This window comes from Balaenoptera borealis (genome assembly GCF_965194805.1).
Source record: "Balaenoptera borealis genome assembly, chromosome: 17".
Lineage (NCBI taxonomy): Eukaryota > Metazoa > Chordata > Mammalia > Artiodactyla > Balaenopteridae > Balaenoptera > Balaenoptera borealis.
Window position 1 is genome coordinate 74218142 of NC_138876.1, and position 20597 is coordinate 74238738.

The window sequence follows — 20597 nt, forward strand, 5'->3', positions numbered from 1 at the left end:
CACAAAATTTAATAAGAACCTTTAGAACCTAGGACATGATGATAGAGTACTCTTCCACCTTAAAATAGACTGAAACATTTTAAAAGAAAATTTGCCTCCATGTTTTTTTTTAAATTCAGAGATTTAAACATATATAGTTTGCCACAATTTCATATGTAACTGCCAGGAGAGTAAAGAAAGACCAGCGAATAGGGAAAGATTGATAAACATATATTGACAAGTGACAGCATATAGAAACCAAGAATAATCAGATTCCCTGTTACATCTCTGAAAGAAAATTCCTTAGCATTGAGGTCCAACCTCTTTCTTTGAATTCAGGGTAGAATTTGCCTTTCATTGAACTAGAACACTAAAAGATCTTTGAAGTTTTTTATTCTAGTCTTTAGTCTTTCTAGAAAATTATAATTCAAATATGCTCTAAAACACTATTTTAAACCTTGACATATGCAGGTTAAAGAACAATAGTTAATAAATTATGTAAAGGCGGGTAAGACTACTACATTGGTGTCTCCAAATGAGCCATGTCTCCTGATACTCTCACCTTTCTAGAGGCCCCTCCCACAACGATGCTGGGCTTGGTCACATGACTTGCTGTAGCCAATGGGACAACAGTAGACATTACTCTAAAGTAGAGGCTTGATAAATGATTACATGTTGGGCTTCTCTTTTTGGAACCCAGCATCCTGGCTGTAAGAAAGTCTGTCAAGTTTTCTTCAAAAAGAGAAGCCATGTGGAGGAGAATGTGGGTCAACAGCCAGCACCAGACATATGAGTGAGGACTTCTAGAATATTCTAACCCCAGCAGAGCTCCTGGTAGAAGGTTGACATGAGTGACCTGGCTAGTACCTTGTGAAGCAGAGCAATCCAACTGAGCCCTGCCCAACTTCCTGAGCCACAGAAACCTAAGCAACGCACTGATACTGTTTTAAGTAATTACAGTTTGGAGCAGTTTGTTACACAGCAGTAGATAACAGATACAGTAAGTGTTAGCAGGGACTCCTAAAGTTCTTTCTGGAAATAATTCCAAGGTACATTCTTCATTGACATACACCTCTCGTACTTCTGTCATCTATTTATTTATTATTGAGCCTGTCTTTCTCATTCTCAGTTGTTTAGAAGAACTGAGACGGTTGGTTCATGTGAAAAGTGTTGTGAGAACGGCTTTATTGTATATTGACTCAGACAAAATGCCAAGTCCTTGTTGGATCTCAAAGAAACAGCCTTCTTGATGATGGTATATATCTTAAATTAATTCCACTCCACAGCATGATCAAACTGTGGCTGGGACAGTCTCGTGGAAAGAAAATGTCTTTAAAGAATTCCTAGCACATAAGCCTTCTGTGGTCCAATCAAACCATTTCCTCTCTGTTTCTGTATATGGAACTGTATCCTCACAACCAATTTTAGGCACTAAAATGTGTAGGACTCTCTGGAGGAATTTGTTTTCTTAAGAAATAATTATTTGAAATATGAGGTTTATTAGATTGAGAAAGACATCGGGTGTATTTTCATCCTTCTTTCTCTGGAACTAACATGACTTAATAAAAGAATGCATTAGAAGTAGTAGCAGCAGTAGAAGTATATTAGGAGAAGAGCTCACAGTAGTGAATGGGCAATGCACCACTTCTGGGGGATGGTGGTACTATTCCACTGAATTGTGGGGATTGTATCTCAGGTTAGAAACTACAGCAACTAACTGGTTCTAAAAACCAAGTGTCTGGATACCAAGAGGAGAAAGATGTCACCTGCCATTAAGCATAACTACTGTTAGCATCATCGCTGCTATTTCCATTGTTTAAAGGATGTTCTCTGTGTGCTTATCTACGGCATTATCTACCGGTGGGGGGGTATGGACGGAAAGTTTAGATATAAAATGCCATTAAAGACAGTCCTGATCGGACAATGACACAAACGTGATACTTACAGAGAGTAGTATTTGGACGGCACTGTGGATGACCTCCAGGTACTGGAAGTCGACGATGCAGCCAGTGACGGAGACATACGTGTAATCGTCCATCATGCCGTGGGCTGACGGGGGCAGCACTCTTCGGACACAGCCAGGCCCGTGTTCCCGCCACCACGACCGGTGTACAGAGATGTTGAATGTCATTAGATCTGTATCCTAGGGTATAAGGAGACAAGAGAGCAAAAGGAGACAATCATATCACATCACATCTTTGATTTTCACCTGAGGAAGAATTCAGGATGAATGAAATTGTTGAAATGGTTTAAATTTCAAGTAAAAAGTGACAAAAGACAAAGTTAACATTGGCGACATGTATCACATGGCTAAATGAAATAGCTCATTTTTCACATCGGTTATAGTTACTCAATGTGGTGATATAATTCTTTGAATAATAACATTTCAAGGTTAGTTAACCTTGAATAACACATAGTCAATAACACATCAAAAATCCAGAGATGACACGTTTATTTAAAAGTTCCTATGTCTATTTAAAAATTATATTGTCCACATTGAAATTTTCTTCTGTATTTTCTTGTTGCTCCATTGCCATTGGCATCACCATCATGCGCTAACATTTATTGAGAGATTTTTTGCCTGCTAGACATTGTTCTGAGCACTTGTCACATGTTATGTGTTCATGCACGTACTATCATCATCCTAAATTACAGTAGGCTGAATAATGGTCTCCCCAAAATACATTTATGTCCTACTCCCTGGAACCTGTGGATTTTACCTTATATGGCAAGAAAAGGACTTTGCAGATGTGATTGCATTAAGGGTCATGAGATGGGGGTATTATCCTGGATTATCTGATGGGCCCTAAAGACAATCACATGTCTCCTTATAAGAGGGAGGCAGAGGGAGAGTAGACAGACACAAGGAGGAAAAGAAGGACAGTGTGACCACAGAGGCAGAGCTTGGAGTGGTGTGGCCACAAGCCCAGGAATGTTGGCCGCCACCAGAAGCTGGAAGAGACGAAAAAGGATTCTCCCTAAAACTCCAGAAGGAGCGTGGCCCCGCCAACATCTTGATTTCAGCTCAGTGAAACTGATTTTCAGACTTCGGCCCAAAGTCTGAAAATAAGCTATGAGAATATAAATTTCTGTTGTTTAAGACACCAGGTTTGTAGTATTTGTTGTATAGCAATCATAAAACAACAACAACAAAAAACAAAACAAAACTAAAACAGGTGAGGAAAGAAAGGCAAAATAAATTGCCCAACTTCGTTAATAAATAAATTAAATGAACTGCCTATGTAGTGGCAGATCCAGACTTGACCCTATGCAATCTGTACTTTTAGCTGTGACACGATGTTATCCCACTACCGACTATGTTCCCCTGCCCAACCCCTTACAATTCCTCATACCCTGAAGGGAGCTAGATCCTTCCTCCCAAGTTGTTTCCAAAAAATGTCACCACAGCTGAGCAAAAGAACAAAGAAGGCAATCCTTGACTTTTACATATCAAAATAGCCTTTCAGAGCTCTTAACAGAAACACCAGTGCAGGTGTTTAATCCTCAAGAGATGCCCCTTAGTATTTGCAGTGTCAGCCATGAAGAACTAAGGCTATAACGTTTTTGTCATAAACAATAGTTTGAAAAGAATAGATGAGGAACCAGATTCTTGACTCCCAGATAAGCTAAGGATTACAGCTACCCGTGTGGAGCAGGAAGGAGGAGGTGTGATGATGGAGAGATGGTAAGGGCGCCCGTGGACTGTGGCCGGGGACCGGGGACAGTGTACCAGCAGGGGAGCCGAGGACGCAGGGGCAGGTCAGCTGGTCCATTTCCCAGCCTCCATGCCACGCGAGCTGGTTGTCACTGGTGCCAGGGGGACCTGTTGAGTGGACACCACACGTGGCTTTTGCTCAGCCGCCCAGGGGCCACCCACTGATGGTGCAGCACAAATAATGCACATCTGTGCATCTCAGTGCCCCTCGGAGGACAAGTCCCCATCTCAGTGGCATAGGACACTCCTAAGTACCAGAAATTGGGAACTCTGAAAACTTAGGGGAAGCTGGTGTGAAATGGAAAGTTCTTGAACTTCTAGGTGTCTGGGACTGAATACAACCAGCATGGGAGCCCCTCGCCTGCTGTTACTCCCTGCTGTACGTGGTACCCACATTGCAAGGTGAGAAACATTTCCAGCTTAGGCTGGTAGGCAGTTATTTCACAGTTTTAGATTCTCCTCAACTCAAGTAATTCAAGTACCATTATAAGTATGCCTCTGATTAGATCAATAATAAAACATTTTCTATCTTTTTTGTTTGTTTGTTTGTTTTTGGTTATGGTTTGCTACACATATCATTCAGTTACCTTCACAGTTACAGAATTTTATGGATAATAAAACATTTTACATCTTTTTTTTTTTTGGTTGTTGGTTGGCTACATGTATCATTTGCAGTTACCCTCTGGAGGGAAAATATTATAGAAAAATATAATTGCTTTCGCAAGTGAATTCAGTTTCATACAAGGCAATTTACCTACAGGCAAACTGCATGCTGCTCCCTTTCCTGGCCAGCAGATTTAATCTCTTATAGTTAGTCTTGGTCACTACAGAAAAACTATTATTTCCGATTTTAATAGAATTCATTAGGTTCAGGATAAACTAGTATGATCTCAAAATTCATAGCAATTTCTATTCTTTACGCATTCTTACCTAGTGGCCTTTTCTATTGCAGGACTGTAAGTTCCTTCCAGTATGACTTTGACTGATATTTATATTACCCAAATAAAAGAAAAGTGAATTTATGAACTAATGATACATATTTGTTACACTCACAGAAATCTCTCAATGCAGTTCTCACTTGATTTGTTGGCACTATAACATATTTATAAACTGTTCTATTCTTTGCAATGACTGTATTAAAATTTGAATGAGAAAATTGATAGCATCAAATTATACTTAAAGTTTAGACCTCTTAAATTTGGTATAAAATTTTATCACAAGTTTGTGTCTGATTTCTATCTCCTTCAGTAGTTAGATTTCAAACATTAAAAAACACCTTAACACATAATAAACTCAATTTCCTATGTCAGGCACATCAAAGGAAATGCAACTCAGAAAACTACAATCTTTTAATAAAGAAAAAGTAAATAAATAAATGCAGAAGTTCATTTATTTTGTTGACATTTTGGCTATCATATCAAAGCTTGTAGTTTTCAAACTCACATAGGTCAACAAAGTAACCTTAAAAATAACTATGAGTCTCTCAAATGTCATTTCTTTTCCATTTCTTGGAATTAGAATATTATCTGAGAATTTAAGCACACCATGGTTAAGAAAATTGACAACTGATGTCTTTGCCATTGTCCTTAGAAATTAAGAGATATAGATAATGGTATTTGTATTTATGCAAATGTATGTGATTACCAAGGGACAGTTTGTAAAACAAGGAGGAAGAAAGCAAGGAGAGAGAGAAGAAACATGAAGGGTTTGGGAGGTGTGAGGACAGCCTGGAGAGACAGAGCATGTCCAGGGCAACAGGAGAAAGAATTTCAGGGAAGTTGGTAATGCCAGAGGCAAAAACTCCTCCTAAAATAAAACAAACAAACAACAACAACAAAAAACAGCACTGAATTTGCTGAGTGGTGGGCAATGGGGACCTTACAAAATGCAATGCCGGGAGAGTGTTGGGAGTGAAAAACTGCATTTCAAGGAATTGAGGGGATTGAGAAGAAAGGATTCGGTGTTTTTCATGAAGTTGGGAGTCCAGGTAGTAAGAACACGGGGTGGACAAGAGTCAATCTGTGCATCTACTCACACTCACAGATTTATGACTTAAAATTATTCCAGAACACTGCTTTTCCCTGAATATCTACTCAACTAAATACTAAATGTTTAAAAGCCCTTTCATCTCATTAGTGTGAATCTCAAACTTGTTCCCATTTTCTTCGAGTACTTGAATAAAAAAAAAAAAAAAGGAATTTCCAGAATTCTTTGAAATGCTCATTAACTGTGTATGTGGATATGCCTGCCCACATTTTATTCCCAGTAAGTGTAGCTACAGTATTGGAATCGGCTCACATCCTGAAAAATTCAATATTCATTTTCTATTACAGTAGACCACTATATAATTTTTCACTAATCAAATAACTAGTCTTTCTCTTATTCTTCTTTGTTCTTTTAATCATCTGCTTTTTTTGGTATGTATCTAATTTAATTTTAGCTAATCCTCTTTATTTCTAGAAATGGACTCCCAACTACTAATAATCATTTTTTTCCTTTCTCCTTAGTTGTGGCTGGAAGGGTCATTGAATCCAATTTTGTATGGCTATCTACTCTGTCTTTTCACTGTCTTTTGTCATAAGCCAGCCCATCTGGAAGTGAAAATGTGACTTTGAAGAGATGTCCACATGTATTTAAGAAAATAGATTTTGCTCAATTTTAGAGTTAGCTTTGGGTTTACATTTATATAATTAAATTCACGTCAGTTGAAATTTCTTTTGAAATACTGTTTATCTCAGAATAGGAATTAGAAAAATTAAAACAAATGTCTTACATTTCTAATAATTTTCTTTTCACTGAAGCACCAAACATTTCAGAGAGTACTGTAGATCTGTATAATAAAGGACAAACACAGTGCTTGGTAGTGAGGTTTATGTCTTTGGAGCCCATTATACAAAGACTTAGCATCAGTTCAATTATTGATATATCAACAATTATATGTTATTTTCCTATGTTAAAAGCAGCTCTTAGGGATAAGCTTAAAAGGTTTTCAAGCTTCCATTTGAAAGTGTTTGTCAGTTACTGTTGCTTTCTTTTTTTTTTTTTAAATCTATTTATTTATTTACTTTTGGCTGTTTCGGGTCTTCGTTGCTGTGCGCGGGCTTCCTCTAGCTGTGGTGTGTGGGGGCTACTCTTCATTGCAGTGTGAGGGCTTCTCATTGTCGTGGCTTCTCTTGTTGCGAAGCACGGGCTCTAGGCGCGCAGGCTTCAGTAGTTGTGGCACGTGGGCTCAGTGGTTGTGGCTTGCGGGCTCTAGAGCTCAGGCTCAGTAGTTGTGGTGCACGGGCTTCGTTACTCCACGGCATGTGGGATCTTCCTGGGCCAGGGCTCGCACCCCTGTCCCCTGCGATGGCAGGCGGATTCTTAACCACTGCACCACCAGGGAAGCCCCCTACTGTTGCTTTCTTAAAGAACTCTTCCTGCAAGCCATAGCACATCATAATTATTTAGGCCCATGCCACTGGTGTTGAATATAAAGAACAGCCTGCAGAGTGAGGAGCAGCCATCGATCATTTCGAATTTCTGTCTCTTATCCTTACAACTAGGTATTGCTAGGGCTTTTCAATTGTCTACTGTTGATCAGAGGCCAGAGGCAGAGCTGAAAGCAGTCAAGCTTTTGACCTTCAATCTTGAGCTTAATCCCCTAGATTGAACTACTTTAGGAAGCCGTGAAGTCTCATCTATCTATTCAACAGATATTTATGGAGTTTCTAAAATAAGCTATGATCTGGGATTTAAAAGTGAACATAAGATCTTATTCTTGCCCTCATGGAACATATATTCTCATGGAGAAAACAAGTAATAAAGTAAACAACTATAATTAAAGTAGACAAAAATAATTATACATTGTAAAAACTAATAGAAAGAGAGTAATGTGATGGAGAGTGATTGGGACGAGGAATGGAGTTACTTTACACAAGGTGGCAGAGAAGCCTTCTCTAATAGTTGATATTTGGGCTAAGACCTGTTGGTTGAGAAAGAACCAGAAGATGTGAAGATCTGGGGAAAGAGTACAGCAATCAAACAGAACTGCAAGTACAAAGCTCATGGGATGGCAAAAAGGTTTAAGTAAGTATTTCAGGGACTGACTGAGGGCCCACATAGCTGGAATGAAGCTGAGGTCAGGATAGAAGTGGTACAAGGAAAGATTGAAGACGTAGGAAACAAGCTATGATAAAGAGTCTGGATTTTACTCAAAGTCCAGTTGGGAGGTCAAATATTGATATCGCCTGCTTTGCATTTTTTAAAAGATCATTCTAAGAAGTGTATAGAGCATGGATTTGACTAAATGGAAAAGTGGAAGCCAGTAAGGTGGTTATTGTAGCAGGTCAGGTGACTTGGAGAAAGATGGCGGCAGTAGAGGGGGCAGAACAGAGAGGGGAGGCATATTTTGGAGGTAGAATAGCATGTGGAGATGAGAAGAGATAAATGAAGGAAGACTTGTTTCTGATTGAGCAGGAAGGCTCCCATCTGCTGATGGTAACTCTCTGGAGAGGAGGGCAGCTCTGAGCCACCAACACCAACCATTGGGCAGTGGGCACCCCAGCCCTGTAAAGGGGGGAAAGATGGGGCATAAAAACAGTATTTACCAGTGTATTTATATCAACTTGCCATTTTCAAACCAGTTTCCTTATATGTGGGTTAAAACAAATAAGTAATCACACTAAATGGTGTTAAAAATAAGGATTTTTAGTGTAAGAGAAAAGAGACCATTATGGGATCAAAGAAAATAAGTGTAAATACTGTGATTTGGAAAAGAAAGAGTCTACTGCTCTTCCTATTGGTAACATAAATTTTAGTAATATATTTTACTATCCATTTTTTTTTTTACTTTAGAAATGAGAACTAAAATATTACCCATTATCAATTAATCTTAAGAATGATGAAATCAGTTCATTTAAATTTCCTCCTGATGTTGCCTACACAACTTTTATGATCATGCTCTGAGTTGTGGCTCTAGTGCATTCAGTCACACTGTTAATTATAGAATTTTCATTAAAATGTATAATGTTTGTGTTCATTTATTTTGTTGTGGTCTTTTAATTCATTCAGCCAAATACCTTAGTCCTAGAGTAAAGAGCACTTGAAAAAAATAACTCTATTGCTGAGTCTTTTATTTATATTCCTATCTGGATTAGCTGAATTTTAGGATTAGTACAGTTTTAGTCTGTAAGTGTATATATTCACTATTTAAAGGATTAATATAAGCTCTATCTCCTCAGTCTTTGAAGGTTTGGTACTGTAGGCATGGCACTTTATACATGTAAGTAAAATTGTACCACTGCTAAAAAAATACATGATGTTAAAATTGAACTGAAAATATCAAAATGCACTCATGATTTAAAATCATTAAATAAAATGTGTGTGTGTGTGTGTGTGTGTGTGTGTGTGTGTGTGTGTGTGTGTCTGTGAACTCTGTCCACTGAAATGGCTTAGAAACTGTGTCACCCCAGTAGCAATGAGCACCTCCGGTTCATGTTCTCCAAAACAACCCCTCGCTAAGAAGAACCAAAGTTATTCCCTGAGAAATGTTAAATCCAGGTGTGGTGCAGGAAGCAATAAGCAGAGTGTGCAATATATTTTTGTGCTAGAAATTAAGAAAATTTTCAAAAATTGATGAGTCATGTTAAAAGGATATAGGAGCCAGTATGAAGCGTCTATCACTGGCTAAAGTTGTGATAATTTGACCATTAAAAAGGAAAATGACTGAGGCAGACCAAACACACTGAATCAATGAAAATCTGTGATTGCATAATACTCAAAAAAGAAAGGCAGAAAAACACACTGTTAATATTTAAAGGAGCTATTTAAACAACACCTTCTCTGCACTTTCCATACAATTTTGCTATGAACTGTTCTACAAAGTGAAGTTTATTAATTATAACAAATAATCGTATTTGAAAAATGAGTGATTAAAGGTAAAGAATTAAGCATTTATTTTGCCTTTCCAGCAGGAATTATGTATCAAGATAACGAAGTCGATGAGGTAAAACTCTATATAACTGACAAATGTCAGGCAATAAATATAGAAGAAATGAAAGAATTTTTAAAAAATTACAAATTATAATGAAATTATTTGATTCTTATAAGGATTAGCAATTGATTATAAAAAATTAGGTTAAGTAGTTTATTCATGTAGTGCCAAGGTATGGAACACAGATTCTTTTTTCAGTGTCAAGTGGTACTTACATAATAATAATAATAAAAATACCACATTTCAGAACTTGTGACATATACATAAAATGATATTCAAGGAAAAATTTTATGTCATTCAATATTCATAGTAGAAAAGAAGAAAGGCTGAGGATTAATGAGCTAAGCATACAGTTCAAAAATTTAAAAAGAATAACAAGACAAAAGATGTTAGAAGAAAAGATGTAGATACAGATTTAATTACCAAATATTTGTTATGTGCCTATGTTGTGCTGGGATCTGGGATTAATCCATGAATGAAACAGAAAAAAATCCCTGCTCTAGTGAAGCTAACATTCTAATAGGAGAAGACAGACTATAAATATAAGGAAAATAAAGTCTCTTTCATGTTAGAAGGTGAGTGCTTATTAAAAAGAGTAGAGGACTGACATATATACACTAATATGTATAAAATAGATAACTAATAAGGACTGCTGTATAAAAAATAAATAAATAAAATTAAATTTTAAAAAAGAGTAGAGGAAAGACATCAGAAATATATAAAAGCAGGAACTAATTAAAGATACACTAGAGAGGATCAAGAAAGCACAAACTTGTTTCTTTAATACACTAATAACATTAACAACACCCTGATAAGAGTAATCAAGCTTGATATTACTTGTCATTGTCTAGGTGGCATGGTGGCCATTCAGATACAGGACAATGAAAAGTCTTAGGATAAAGTGGCAACATCTAGAAGTTTAAAACGGGCATGCCTTATGGTTCTGAAATTTTACCCCTCTGAATTTACCTAGCTCACATATACACCTGCATACACATGTAAGAGTGTTCATAACATTGTTTGCAACAGCAAAAACTTGGGAGCCACCTAAATGTCTATCAAAAATTAAGAAATTGGCATGGATGCAATCACATGCTATGTGAAGTAGAAATAAAGTAAGCCTATGTGTATTAAAAAGGATGGATTTCTCAAACATTATGTTGACAAAAAGAATCAAGTTGTAGAAAAAATAAACATTGTAGGACTTAAGTTACATAAAGTTTAAAAAGGTGCACAGCAATACTATATATTTTTAGAATGCGGTTATATGTAGTAATATTTTAAAGAAATACACAAATATAATAAATATTAAATGTAGAATATAGGGCGAGAAAAGGGATCAGGGCATAATAAACAAGAAAGGTTTAACTGTTGGAAAAGTTTCATGTCTTTATTTCATTAGTCTGTGAGTATTTGACTTATTTCATTACTTTTTATTAAGTATTGCATACTGCTTGAAAATAAAAAATTAAAATAAAAAAACCCTTTCCATTTCTCTCCACTCAAATTTCCACCATTTCTAAACACAAGTCCTGGCCTCTTCTCTTCTTTTTCTCCAACTTATTTTTCTTATTAACACCAGAATAATATTTTTAAAACCCAAATGTGTTGATGTCACTAGCTGCTTAAAGAACTTCAGTGGTTTCCCATTGCCCATAGAGAAAAAAGTAACTCCTTTCCAGAGCTGGAAAGGTATTTACTTACTCTGCTTTTAATCACTTCTCCAGACTCCTTGTTTTTCTTCCCCTCACACTCTACGCTCTAGCCATACTGAGCTTCCTTCTGTTCCCCAAATGAACAGTTCTCTCTAATCTGTTGGTCTTCACACATCCTGTTCCATCTTCACAGAATATTGTCTTTCACTCTCACCCTTCATCTTCTTCCCCTAACACTAAAATCAACACCTCCCCATCCTGGTTACCTGGCTAATTCCTATTTATTTTCAGATTTCGGCAGAGATATCAACTTCCTTGGGAAAGTCATCACTGGCCCCTGGAAATTCATCCACAGGAAGTATGGGCAATAAAAGCCTTCTATGTTCTCCCGAGCGCCTGGTCCTTTCACGTAATTTTATATCTTTGTTTGGGTGGGGATGACACATTACTTTTTTTATAATCAACTTGCTGACTCACATGGCAGATTATAAACCAACTATGATCTGCACTGCTTTCCAAGGGCCAAGCTCACAATAACAGCTCAGTTTTTTAAGTCAAATGAATGAACGAGCCTAGCTACTGGATTCTTTGAGGCACAAACTCAATTAAGAATTGAGAAAACCTAAAAAAACCCCAGAAGGTCACCGTACATCCATTATTGCTAATGGGAGTGTGAATTTGTGCAGCCACTTTGAAAAAAGTTTTGTATATCCACTGTAGCTAGATAAATGTATGCCTTATGACCTAGTGGTCCCACTCCTGAGTATGAATGCATTATCAAATGCATTTCTTAAGAAAGGTAAGTATGGAGAGAATCAGCCATCTTTCTCATGTGTTTATGAAAATAACTGAGACACTGCAAAACTAGGAGGAAAAGAACCATGGTGAAAGGTTGAATTTCTTTCCGGAAACATTGGATGCTGTGGAAGGAACCAAACAAACACCCCCCCACCCCACCCCCAGTTTTCTAATAATGACTTTAAAGAAATCACTAGTCCCATTAGAGGAAATTATATAAATGAAGCCCACCTCCTGCTGGGCCACCTTGAAGGGGGGTGGGAGAAATACAGCAAGAAATTTACAAAAGTCTGCAATTTGCAGGAAGACTTTTGTTTTTCTTTTAAATGTCAACTTCCCCTTCTTTTATCTGTGTTTACTTTGTAGTTGTCCATTCATTTGCCATGTCTTGTTTTATGCTGATTTGCTTTTTTTAAAAAATCCATATGTGTGCACTTTTTTTTTAATCCATATGCACAGCACTTTTCTAGAAGGACATACTTAGTAGTGGCTTCCTCTGGGGGAGAGGCATTGAAGGTTTGGTGTAGGAGATTTACTTTTTGTTCTAAGTCTTTTGTATTGTTTGAATTTATTACTGTGTATATATACAGTAGTGCCTTTTTAATTAAAATGCTTTTTACATGTAAGTTACACTTAAAAAAACATGTTACCAGCTTTATTTTTTGATTTTTTTTTTTATAGAGCAGGTTTTTATTAGTTATCTATTTTATACATATTAGTGCATATAGGTCAATCCCAATCTCCCAGTTCATCCCTACTTTTGATGTGCATCAGGTCCATAGGGCAGAACCAGGTATGTCCCTGCAAAAACAGCCTTTCAAAGCTGAGCATTTGTGCATAGAATGCAACAACATTTCAATGCAATGGTAAAAACCATTTCATGCCAGTGATGCCTCAAATATTATTTGTGAAAGTATAATGTACATTCCCAGATACTGACATTTACGGTATGTAATTGCTACACCTGACGACACTAAGATTTGCCTACAGATGATTTTTTAACAATAAGTGTACATGTTGTTGTAATCTATGAATTTTAAGCACCTGTAGTTTACTTAGCTAATTACCAAGCCCACTCAACACATCTGGCTTCTCTGTCTTTGTGTTAATCAATAACTATTTAATTACAATGTTATGCCTTTTATGCTAATTAGGATTTTGAGACCATAAAATGGTGCTACCTTTGTGTTTCATGCCTGTACTAATGTGTTATATTTATAGTTTGTTGTATTCAGAACTCATGCTGCATGTGCATGTATGCACACATTTTATTTCATTTGCACAACAGAAGTGTTTCTATTCAATCTGTTTTTTGCCAAGTTTACTGTCTGAAAAGAAAATCCTTGCTTATTTTAAAATTTTGGTTGGAAAATTCCTTGTTTGAGAAAAATAGATGTTTGTTTTAATCTGGTAGGATTCTTTAAAAAAAAAAAAAAGGAAAAGTCATATGATCCTTTTAGCTGTTCCCTTTTTGAAAGGTAGCCGGATAAATAGAATAATATTGGTATTTTTGATCTGTGGATGTAGCTGCTGGTGTGGTTTAAAACCCTCTGCAAAAGAAGACTGTTTTTTCTCAGTTGCTTCCTTTGCTCAAATAATTGTGAAGGCTAGAAAGAGGTCTGATTAATTGCAAACTTGGATGTGGTAAAAACCTCTCTGGCAGGTTCTTATCTCTCACCATCAATCTCAAGTTTCAGAGTAACCATCTTGGAAGGCTTGCAGGAGGGAGCCTCTTGGGATCTGCAAATTCCAGAGACAAGGACTCAAATGCAGAGTTGGATTTCTACTGTAGCAGTAGGATGGGTGTTAGCCTACGCTTATTGCTTGACTCCTCACTGGGGTCTTTAGGGTTCCATACCAATCTCGGTGTGTATATGTGTGCACATGTGTTCAGGGGGAAGGGGGGCTATTCACTTTGCTGTGGGGCAGGCGCTGAACTGAGAATAAAAGCCCACATCTGCCCGCGATATTCATTTTGAGAGTACTGTCTCTCTTCATGTCTCCACAGATCCCCTAATATGACTGATGAGTAATCACACCGAGTATGGAGACGCTTCATGTCAGCATTAGCTCTCTGCCTTTCGTCTAAACAAGATTAAGTGTCACTAGCCAGATATTCCACAAGTATATAAGGCCCAGTGGCCACAAAGGACATTGTTTATTTTACCACTATTAATTCTTTAGGGGGGGAATGATATTTAAGGTCTTTTCTTTAACCCCATGGCTGAGTCATGGGGTTTTCTTTCCCAGTGTCCTAAGGAGTTCAGGGTGCTTCCAAACTATTAATTAATTCATATTATAAAGTGAATTCTTACTAGCAATGATTAATCCCAGTAATTTTAATTCCCCTAAATGAAGTAAAGACCACTTTTAGCTCTTCCTTAGAGTTGAATTTGAAGCTTTCCAAAGAATATTTGAATCCTTTTCAATTTGTAGATCATGGGGAGACATATTAATTTCTGGTTGTCCTTACAGGTAGCAGCTACTCTTAAAATATCCAGCTTGTCCAAAAGCACACTTAGCTACGCTTTCCATAAGTACCTAGATGAATACACACACTATTATCCAAAGTAGAAAACCTCTTCCCTTTGACATTTCTGCAGCTGGCCACCAAACAACCCTCTTGCCATGAGCTGGGATTATTTCTGTGGGGCAACTTCCCAGATGGCATCTTCAATGGATGTTGGGTAGTCATTGTAGCTACATCGTTTGTAGTGTCTAAAGTGGCAACAATGCCTGTCTATGCTCTGCCCAAGGAGACTTCGAACAGTGTAGGTTTCCTCCTTATAAATAAGATAGTCCTACTGTACATATAGATCATTATAAATTTAAACATTGCATTAGGTCATAAGGTCTTCTCTGAGAATGAATGCATACGTTTTTCCTTGCTCATCTCTTTAACAGAAATGCTATTTATAGGCATTGTTCTCTATTCATCATAGTGCAAAAATTTCATATTTTCTTCATTAGCACTTTGTAATCTAAAAGTATACAATCTATATTAATTATAATATATTGGTGAATGCAGAACAAAGGTATTTAGAACTACTTTTTTTTTTTTTTTTTTTAGAACTACTTTAATTCAGAGCCATTTCTGTAGAAAGTGACTCACACAGTCTGATATAGTTTTCCTTTAAGAATGATGCTTTGAGCATTTTGTCAACCAATAACAAGGCGTGATGGCATCTCATTGTTATTTAAGAATAAGCATTGTGCATTGGGAGCTCTGTGCATACTGAAAGGCATGGTGCAGGGGCCACAGTTTGGGGACATGGAGGGTGGGTCCAATCAGTAACCAGAATATTCCCACACAGTCCCTGAGGCTGGAAAATCTCGTTAATCAAGGGTCCAGCTCTTTGTCTCTGAGTCTGGGAATGAGATTCGCAGTTTTTGAGGAAGTCTAGCACCACAACAGTTAGTTTGGAGACTTTCCAGAAATAGATCAAAGAGGAGAAGATTTTTTTTTCTTTTTACTGTCAAAACTATTATACCTTTAAAGGTGTCTGTCTCCTCCCTGAAGGGCAATGTTTCTAGGGCCATGTTTAGCTGAGGAGGAAGACCCTGTAGCCCTCAAAGGCAGCAGCTGTACCACAGACCCAGCAAGTGAGACTAAAAGGCAGAGTTTGCCTAATCATAGGCTCACTGTTAAAAAACAATTATCTCAATTTGGGTAGCAGCCTATTGGCTGACTTAAAACTTGTTTTTTTTTTAAAGGTCAATCAAAGGAGAATTGAAATAGTAGCCCAGACACTTGCATTCTCTATGTATCCTTAAGTAGTTTCATTTTCATTTACTTCTTTAACATTCTCTAATCCCAAGCCATGTGCCAAGTAGCAGTGCTATAATACTTTAGGCAAGTTACATAAAGTTTCAATTTAAAAGTCTGGGTAGTCCCCTTATATTTTAAGATTGAGGCAGTCTTCGGCAAAGGATTATGCTATTTGGCACACCTGCCTCTATTTGGGGAAAGTTATATTTTTAAATTGTCAGCTTCTAGATGTGAGTCTGGTAAGGGATATATTACCCCAAGCAGACTAGGCCATGAAAAAGGCACTGGACTTGGAGAGTCTGTGTGACATAAATTCTATAACAGCAGAAACTTCCCAATGATCCCCTCCCCAGGATCTCACATTATATCAGAAACCAGTATGTGCTACTACATGGCCCTCAGTAAAGATCCATGAAGAAGGGAAGGGGTAGATGCATTTTGGGTAAGGAAGGACTGACATCACGTAGCTCAGAAAAAGTACAGCTGAGTGAGAGGTTAGTGACAAGATAGTAGCCACGTCTTCTAGTGGGCAAGGTGACATGGGGAAGACCAATTTCCCTCCTCTTCTCAAATCCTTCCCCTTGTCCAGAATCTAAGCAGTCATTTCTCTCCAAGTCATCCAACAAATGGGACAAATTTGCAGTAGAAAGCCAAGTAACTTGATGGCTTGGGTAACTTGGGCCATCACTGGCTTTGGGGAATAGAGTGTGGCAAAAAGGTCTAGAAGGAAAAAAGGGAGAGGAAGTAAATGCTGCCATTCTCAGAGAAAGATCCATTGTCTGGGCCCAGGGGAAGAGAGAATTTTATGGGGATATTCAGTAAACCTGGAATCCATGGGTCAGAGCCATGTATTATATACAACTAATGAAAGAAAGAATTTGAATTATCAATACAAGATAATAATTCTATTGAGGATTTTTGTAGCTATTTAATGATTCACAGTATTCTTTGGTCATTTATTTTACTTATGACCATGAGTCCTGTTCTCAAATTCAGATATCTTGTAATAGAATGCACTACACAATGCATATTTATTTATTAACATTTAGAAATAAGAATGTTCCTATAATTTAATGTGAATGCATAAATGTGTTAAGGCCATCATCTCATCATAAAATACCAGGAATTGGTACCCAATTTGGTCATAATTACGCATAAAATGAGGGCTTTGGTTCAGTGTTTGTGTGTGACTTGTGATAATTTTTTTGCCAGGTCAATTCTTGCATCAGATGGGAATATATTCAGAAGATTAGAGAGTGTCAACCAACCCACAGTATTAGTGTTGGTGATGGTTGAAATTTACCTGTCAGACAAAGCATAAGACAAATGGATTATTTGTGGACATACTGCTGAGAATCAGCTGAATCAACTGAGAAGCCAGATGCTCAGAGTCACAAAAAAAAAACTAGACAAGCTCTCAGCTGATTGTAGGACAGTGATTCTTAGGACTTGGTCATCCCAGAGCTTTTCAAAGCTTCTCATGTGTATGAAAGTGTCAAAGGTTAGTTCCCAAGAGAATGCAAACAGGCTCGTGGTCAATGCAAAGCTGCCAGTGAACATAATTAAAGGACTTTATCGACAAGAATAGGGTCCATTTTTAGAATGCAAGTTACTTCTGATGGTTCTTAGATTTTTAACAGGCGTGATGGCAGATCCTCCCTACCTTTCTGCCTCACCCATGCTCCCGACTCTACCCTCTGCCACCCATGCCTCTTGTCCCACAACTAGGAGAAGCGGAATAACGTGGAGGAGACTCTAGGGAGCTCAACTTATATAGGAAAGGAGAAGGAAAGATAGATTCCAAACAAGCCTTCTCTGACCGAAGTTTCCACGTCATACACAGGTTAAACGTAGCACTGCAAAAATTCCGAGGGCGATCCTATGCCTAATATTTATTGGAAGGTAATCATAATATTCTGATCTGTCTGGACTTATGAGGTGGGAGTGGCAGCAGCAATGTCTACTTAATGACATTTGTCTATTGTCTTTGTCCAGACTTGGACACAGCCAGTTCATATTCAATAGTACACCTGCTTTTTTCTGCTAATGTGGGTCCAGCTTTGTAATGAGAGTACTCTACGAACTCAGCATCTTACCTGCACCAAGAAGCAAAACCCTAGCCAGTGGAGAAGCTACCACTATTGGCAAAGCTTTGTGTCTTCTTCCAGATCTTTGACCCTTTTCACATTGTAGTTTAATTTATCTTTTTATGGCCTACCTTACCCTCTGATTTTATGTTTCTCAAGACCTGGCATGGATTCATTTTTGTAAACACAGTGCCAAACATAGAGTGAGTATGTAATGAATGTTCATTGAAGGAATTATTTGTTCTTAAATAAAATAAATAATACACACTACTATATATAAAATAGATAACCAACAAGGACCTACTGTATAGCACAGAGAACTATCCTCAATATTTTGTAATAACTTGTAAGGGAAAATAATCTGAAAAAAATAGGTATATATGTATGCATAACTGAATCACTTTGCTGCACACCTGAAACTAACACAACATTGTAAATCAACTCTACTTCAATTAAAAAAAAAAGAAAATGTAAAAAAAATACACACACTTTAAAATCAAATGGTCAATTCTGAATGTATTAAAGAGTTAAACAAAAAATATAAACCATAAAAGAATTAGAAGAAAAACATGAATATTTATCTTAGGGAGAGGAAGTACTATATAAACAAAAATAGCAAAGGAAGAAAACAAAAAAAAATTATGTAGAATAGACATGATAAGTTTGCTTTAGACGTCAGCTAATAAGGAGGAGAATTGGCGTTGGAATAAAGAATCGCCTGCCTTGCACCTGTGTTAGGCTAGGCTACTTTGAAAAACGGTTTTGCCACAATTGAATATTTTCAACCACATGTTAAAAGGAATAATATTCATGTAAATTACACTGTGTTTATGCAGATAAATTGGTTTCATACAGTGAGGAAAAATGCTGCATGAGTTAAACAAGATGCTTTAAAATGTCTTTAAAAAACTTATCAAGGAATAATTGGTTTGACTGTATTTTCAGAGTTTAGTCAACTAGCTTGGTGTCCCTTAGGTGTGATCCTAGACTTAAAGTACTAGGGAATTACTTATTTGTAAAATATGTACAGTTTTTCACTCCACAAGGATGTAACAAGAAAAGGTTCTTCTATTTAACCACAAGCCCTTTTTTTGCTGAGGTTGTTTTACAAGTAGTATGCCATACTAACCCAAAAAAATCCCCAATCGTAGGTTTAAGGAGTCTAAGAGATAATGGATAGAAAGTCATGTTTTGGAAAAGCTGTAAACTTTATTCTTATACCTGTAATTTCTGCCATCTGATTCACCATCATGAAGATTCTGGGGCATAAATCACTGTTTGTCTAGTAAATTTAAAAGGTTTGAAGTTCTATTTACAAATCTCATTTTCTATACTCATGCAGAAACGCATATTTATAAGAAAGTAATAAAACTAAATACTTCTTTAATAAGAATCTTAATCTGAATATGTAAATATTGACACTTTTAAATTAACTTAATGAACTCAGAATCTGAAATTAGCTCTTGATCAGACTAGCTGGATAATGGTTATTCATCATTTGGTATTGTAAAAATACAACTTTAATTACAATAAATTATATAACAAAACAAAACACAGCTTCAGTTTTTTTAAAAAAAAGACTCTTGTACTACGATGTCAATCTTATTAGGCAGAAGTCACTAACTGATGAAGCAAAGAGTAAAGCATCGACAGACATAAAAATCACATTTCAAATTTGAGAAGCTTAATGTGTTACAGGGAATATGCTCATACTTCTAGGAAAATGACTCAGTGAAGTATTTCCAAAATAAATACTTTAGCTAGAAAACGAATATTCTTTCTATAGGTAAGTGTGACCATTTAACAATTCAAGCCACAGAATGTCTGACTGAATTGTGGCCTCTTCACATTTAAATTTCTGGGCGTGACACTATTTTCAGCTGTAGTCAGACCCTCATTTGTAGTAAAACTCAGTGCTATCTATCTCCTGATCAAATGTTCTTTTGCTACGGCAATTTTAAAGTAGAATTGAAACTATAATAAAACTGTGGATATAGCCTCCTTGCTAATTTTGCATATTAGACATATCTTCAATAGCAGGTGTTAATTTCTAGGTAAATTCTGGTTGGGCTTCTTCTTTATTTTTAATATTAATTAATTAATTAACTTATTTTTGGCTGCACTGGATCTTCGCTGCTGTGTGCAGGCTCTCTCCAGTTGTGGCGAGCAGGGGCTACTACTCCTCGTTGTGGCGCGCGGGCCTCTCATTGCGGTAGCTTCTCTTGTGGAGCGCGGGCTCTAGAGCGCAGGCTCAGTAGTTGTGGCGCACGGGCTTAGTTGCTCTGCGGCATGTGGAATCCTCCTGGACCAGGGATTGAACCCGTGTCGCCTGCATTGGCAGGCAGATTCTCAACCACTGCGCCACCAGGGAAGTCCCTTGGTTGGGCTTCTTGAAAGATGATTCCTAACAGCTGCTATTCTCTAAGTGTTTTTCTGAGAATTCCAGCTTCCAGGCCAAAGGGAGCAATTCCCCATGTGTCTGTGAGTGTTCTGATGCCAGCTCTTTAGAATGATATTAATCTCTATGCCACAGATTCATGTATTTTTAAATCTACTTCAAGAACAAAAAGGATATAACGGCCCATTAGGAAACATTAAATCCTAATCATTTCGTTAATGT

At 37.2% G+C, this 20597-nt stretch overlaps 1 protein-coding gene across 3 annotated transcripts in view; it reads right to left on the reverse strand.

Annotated features, from left to right (window-relative positions):
* Positions 1-20597, reverse strand: part of NKAIN3 (sodium/potassium transporting ATPase interacting 3) — a 510304-nt gene that overhangs the window by 105506 nt on the left and 384201 nt on the right. For all 3 annotated transcript variants that reach the window (XM_082364733.1, XM_082364731.1, XM_082364732.1), the window contains exon 4: positions 1925-2122. In XM_082364733.1, coding sequence (XP_082220859.1) covers positions 1925-2122 — 198 coding nt within the window. The remainder of the gene's footprint in view (positions 1-1924; positions 2123-20597) is intronic.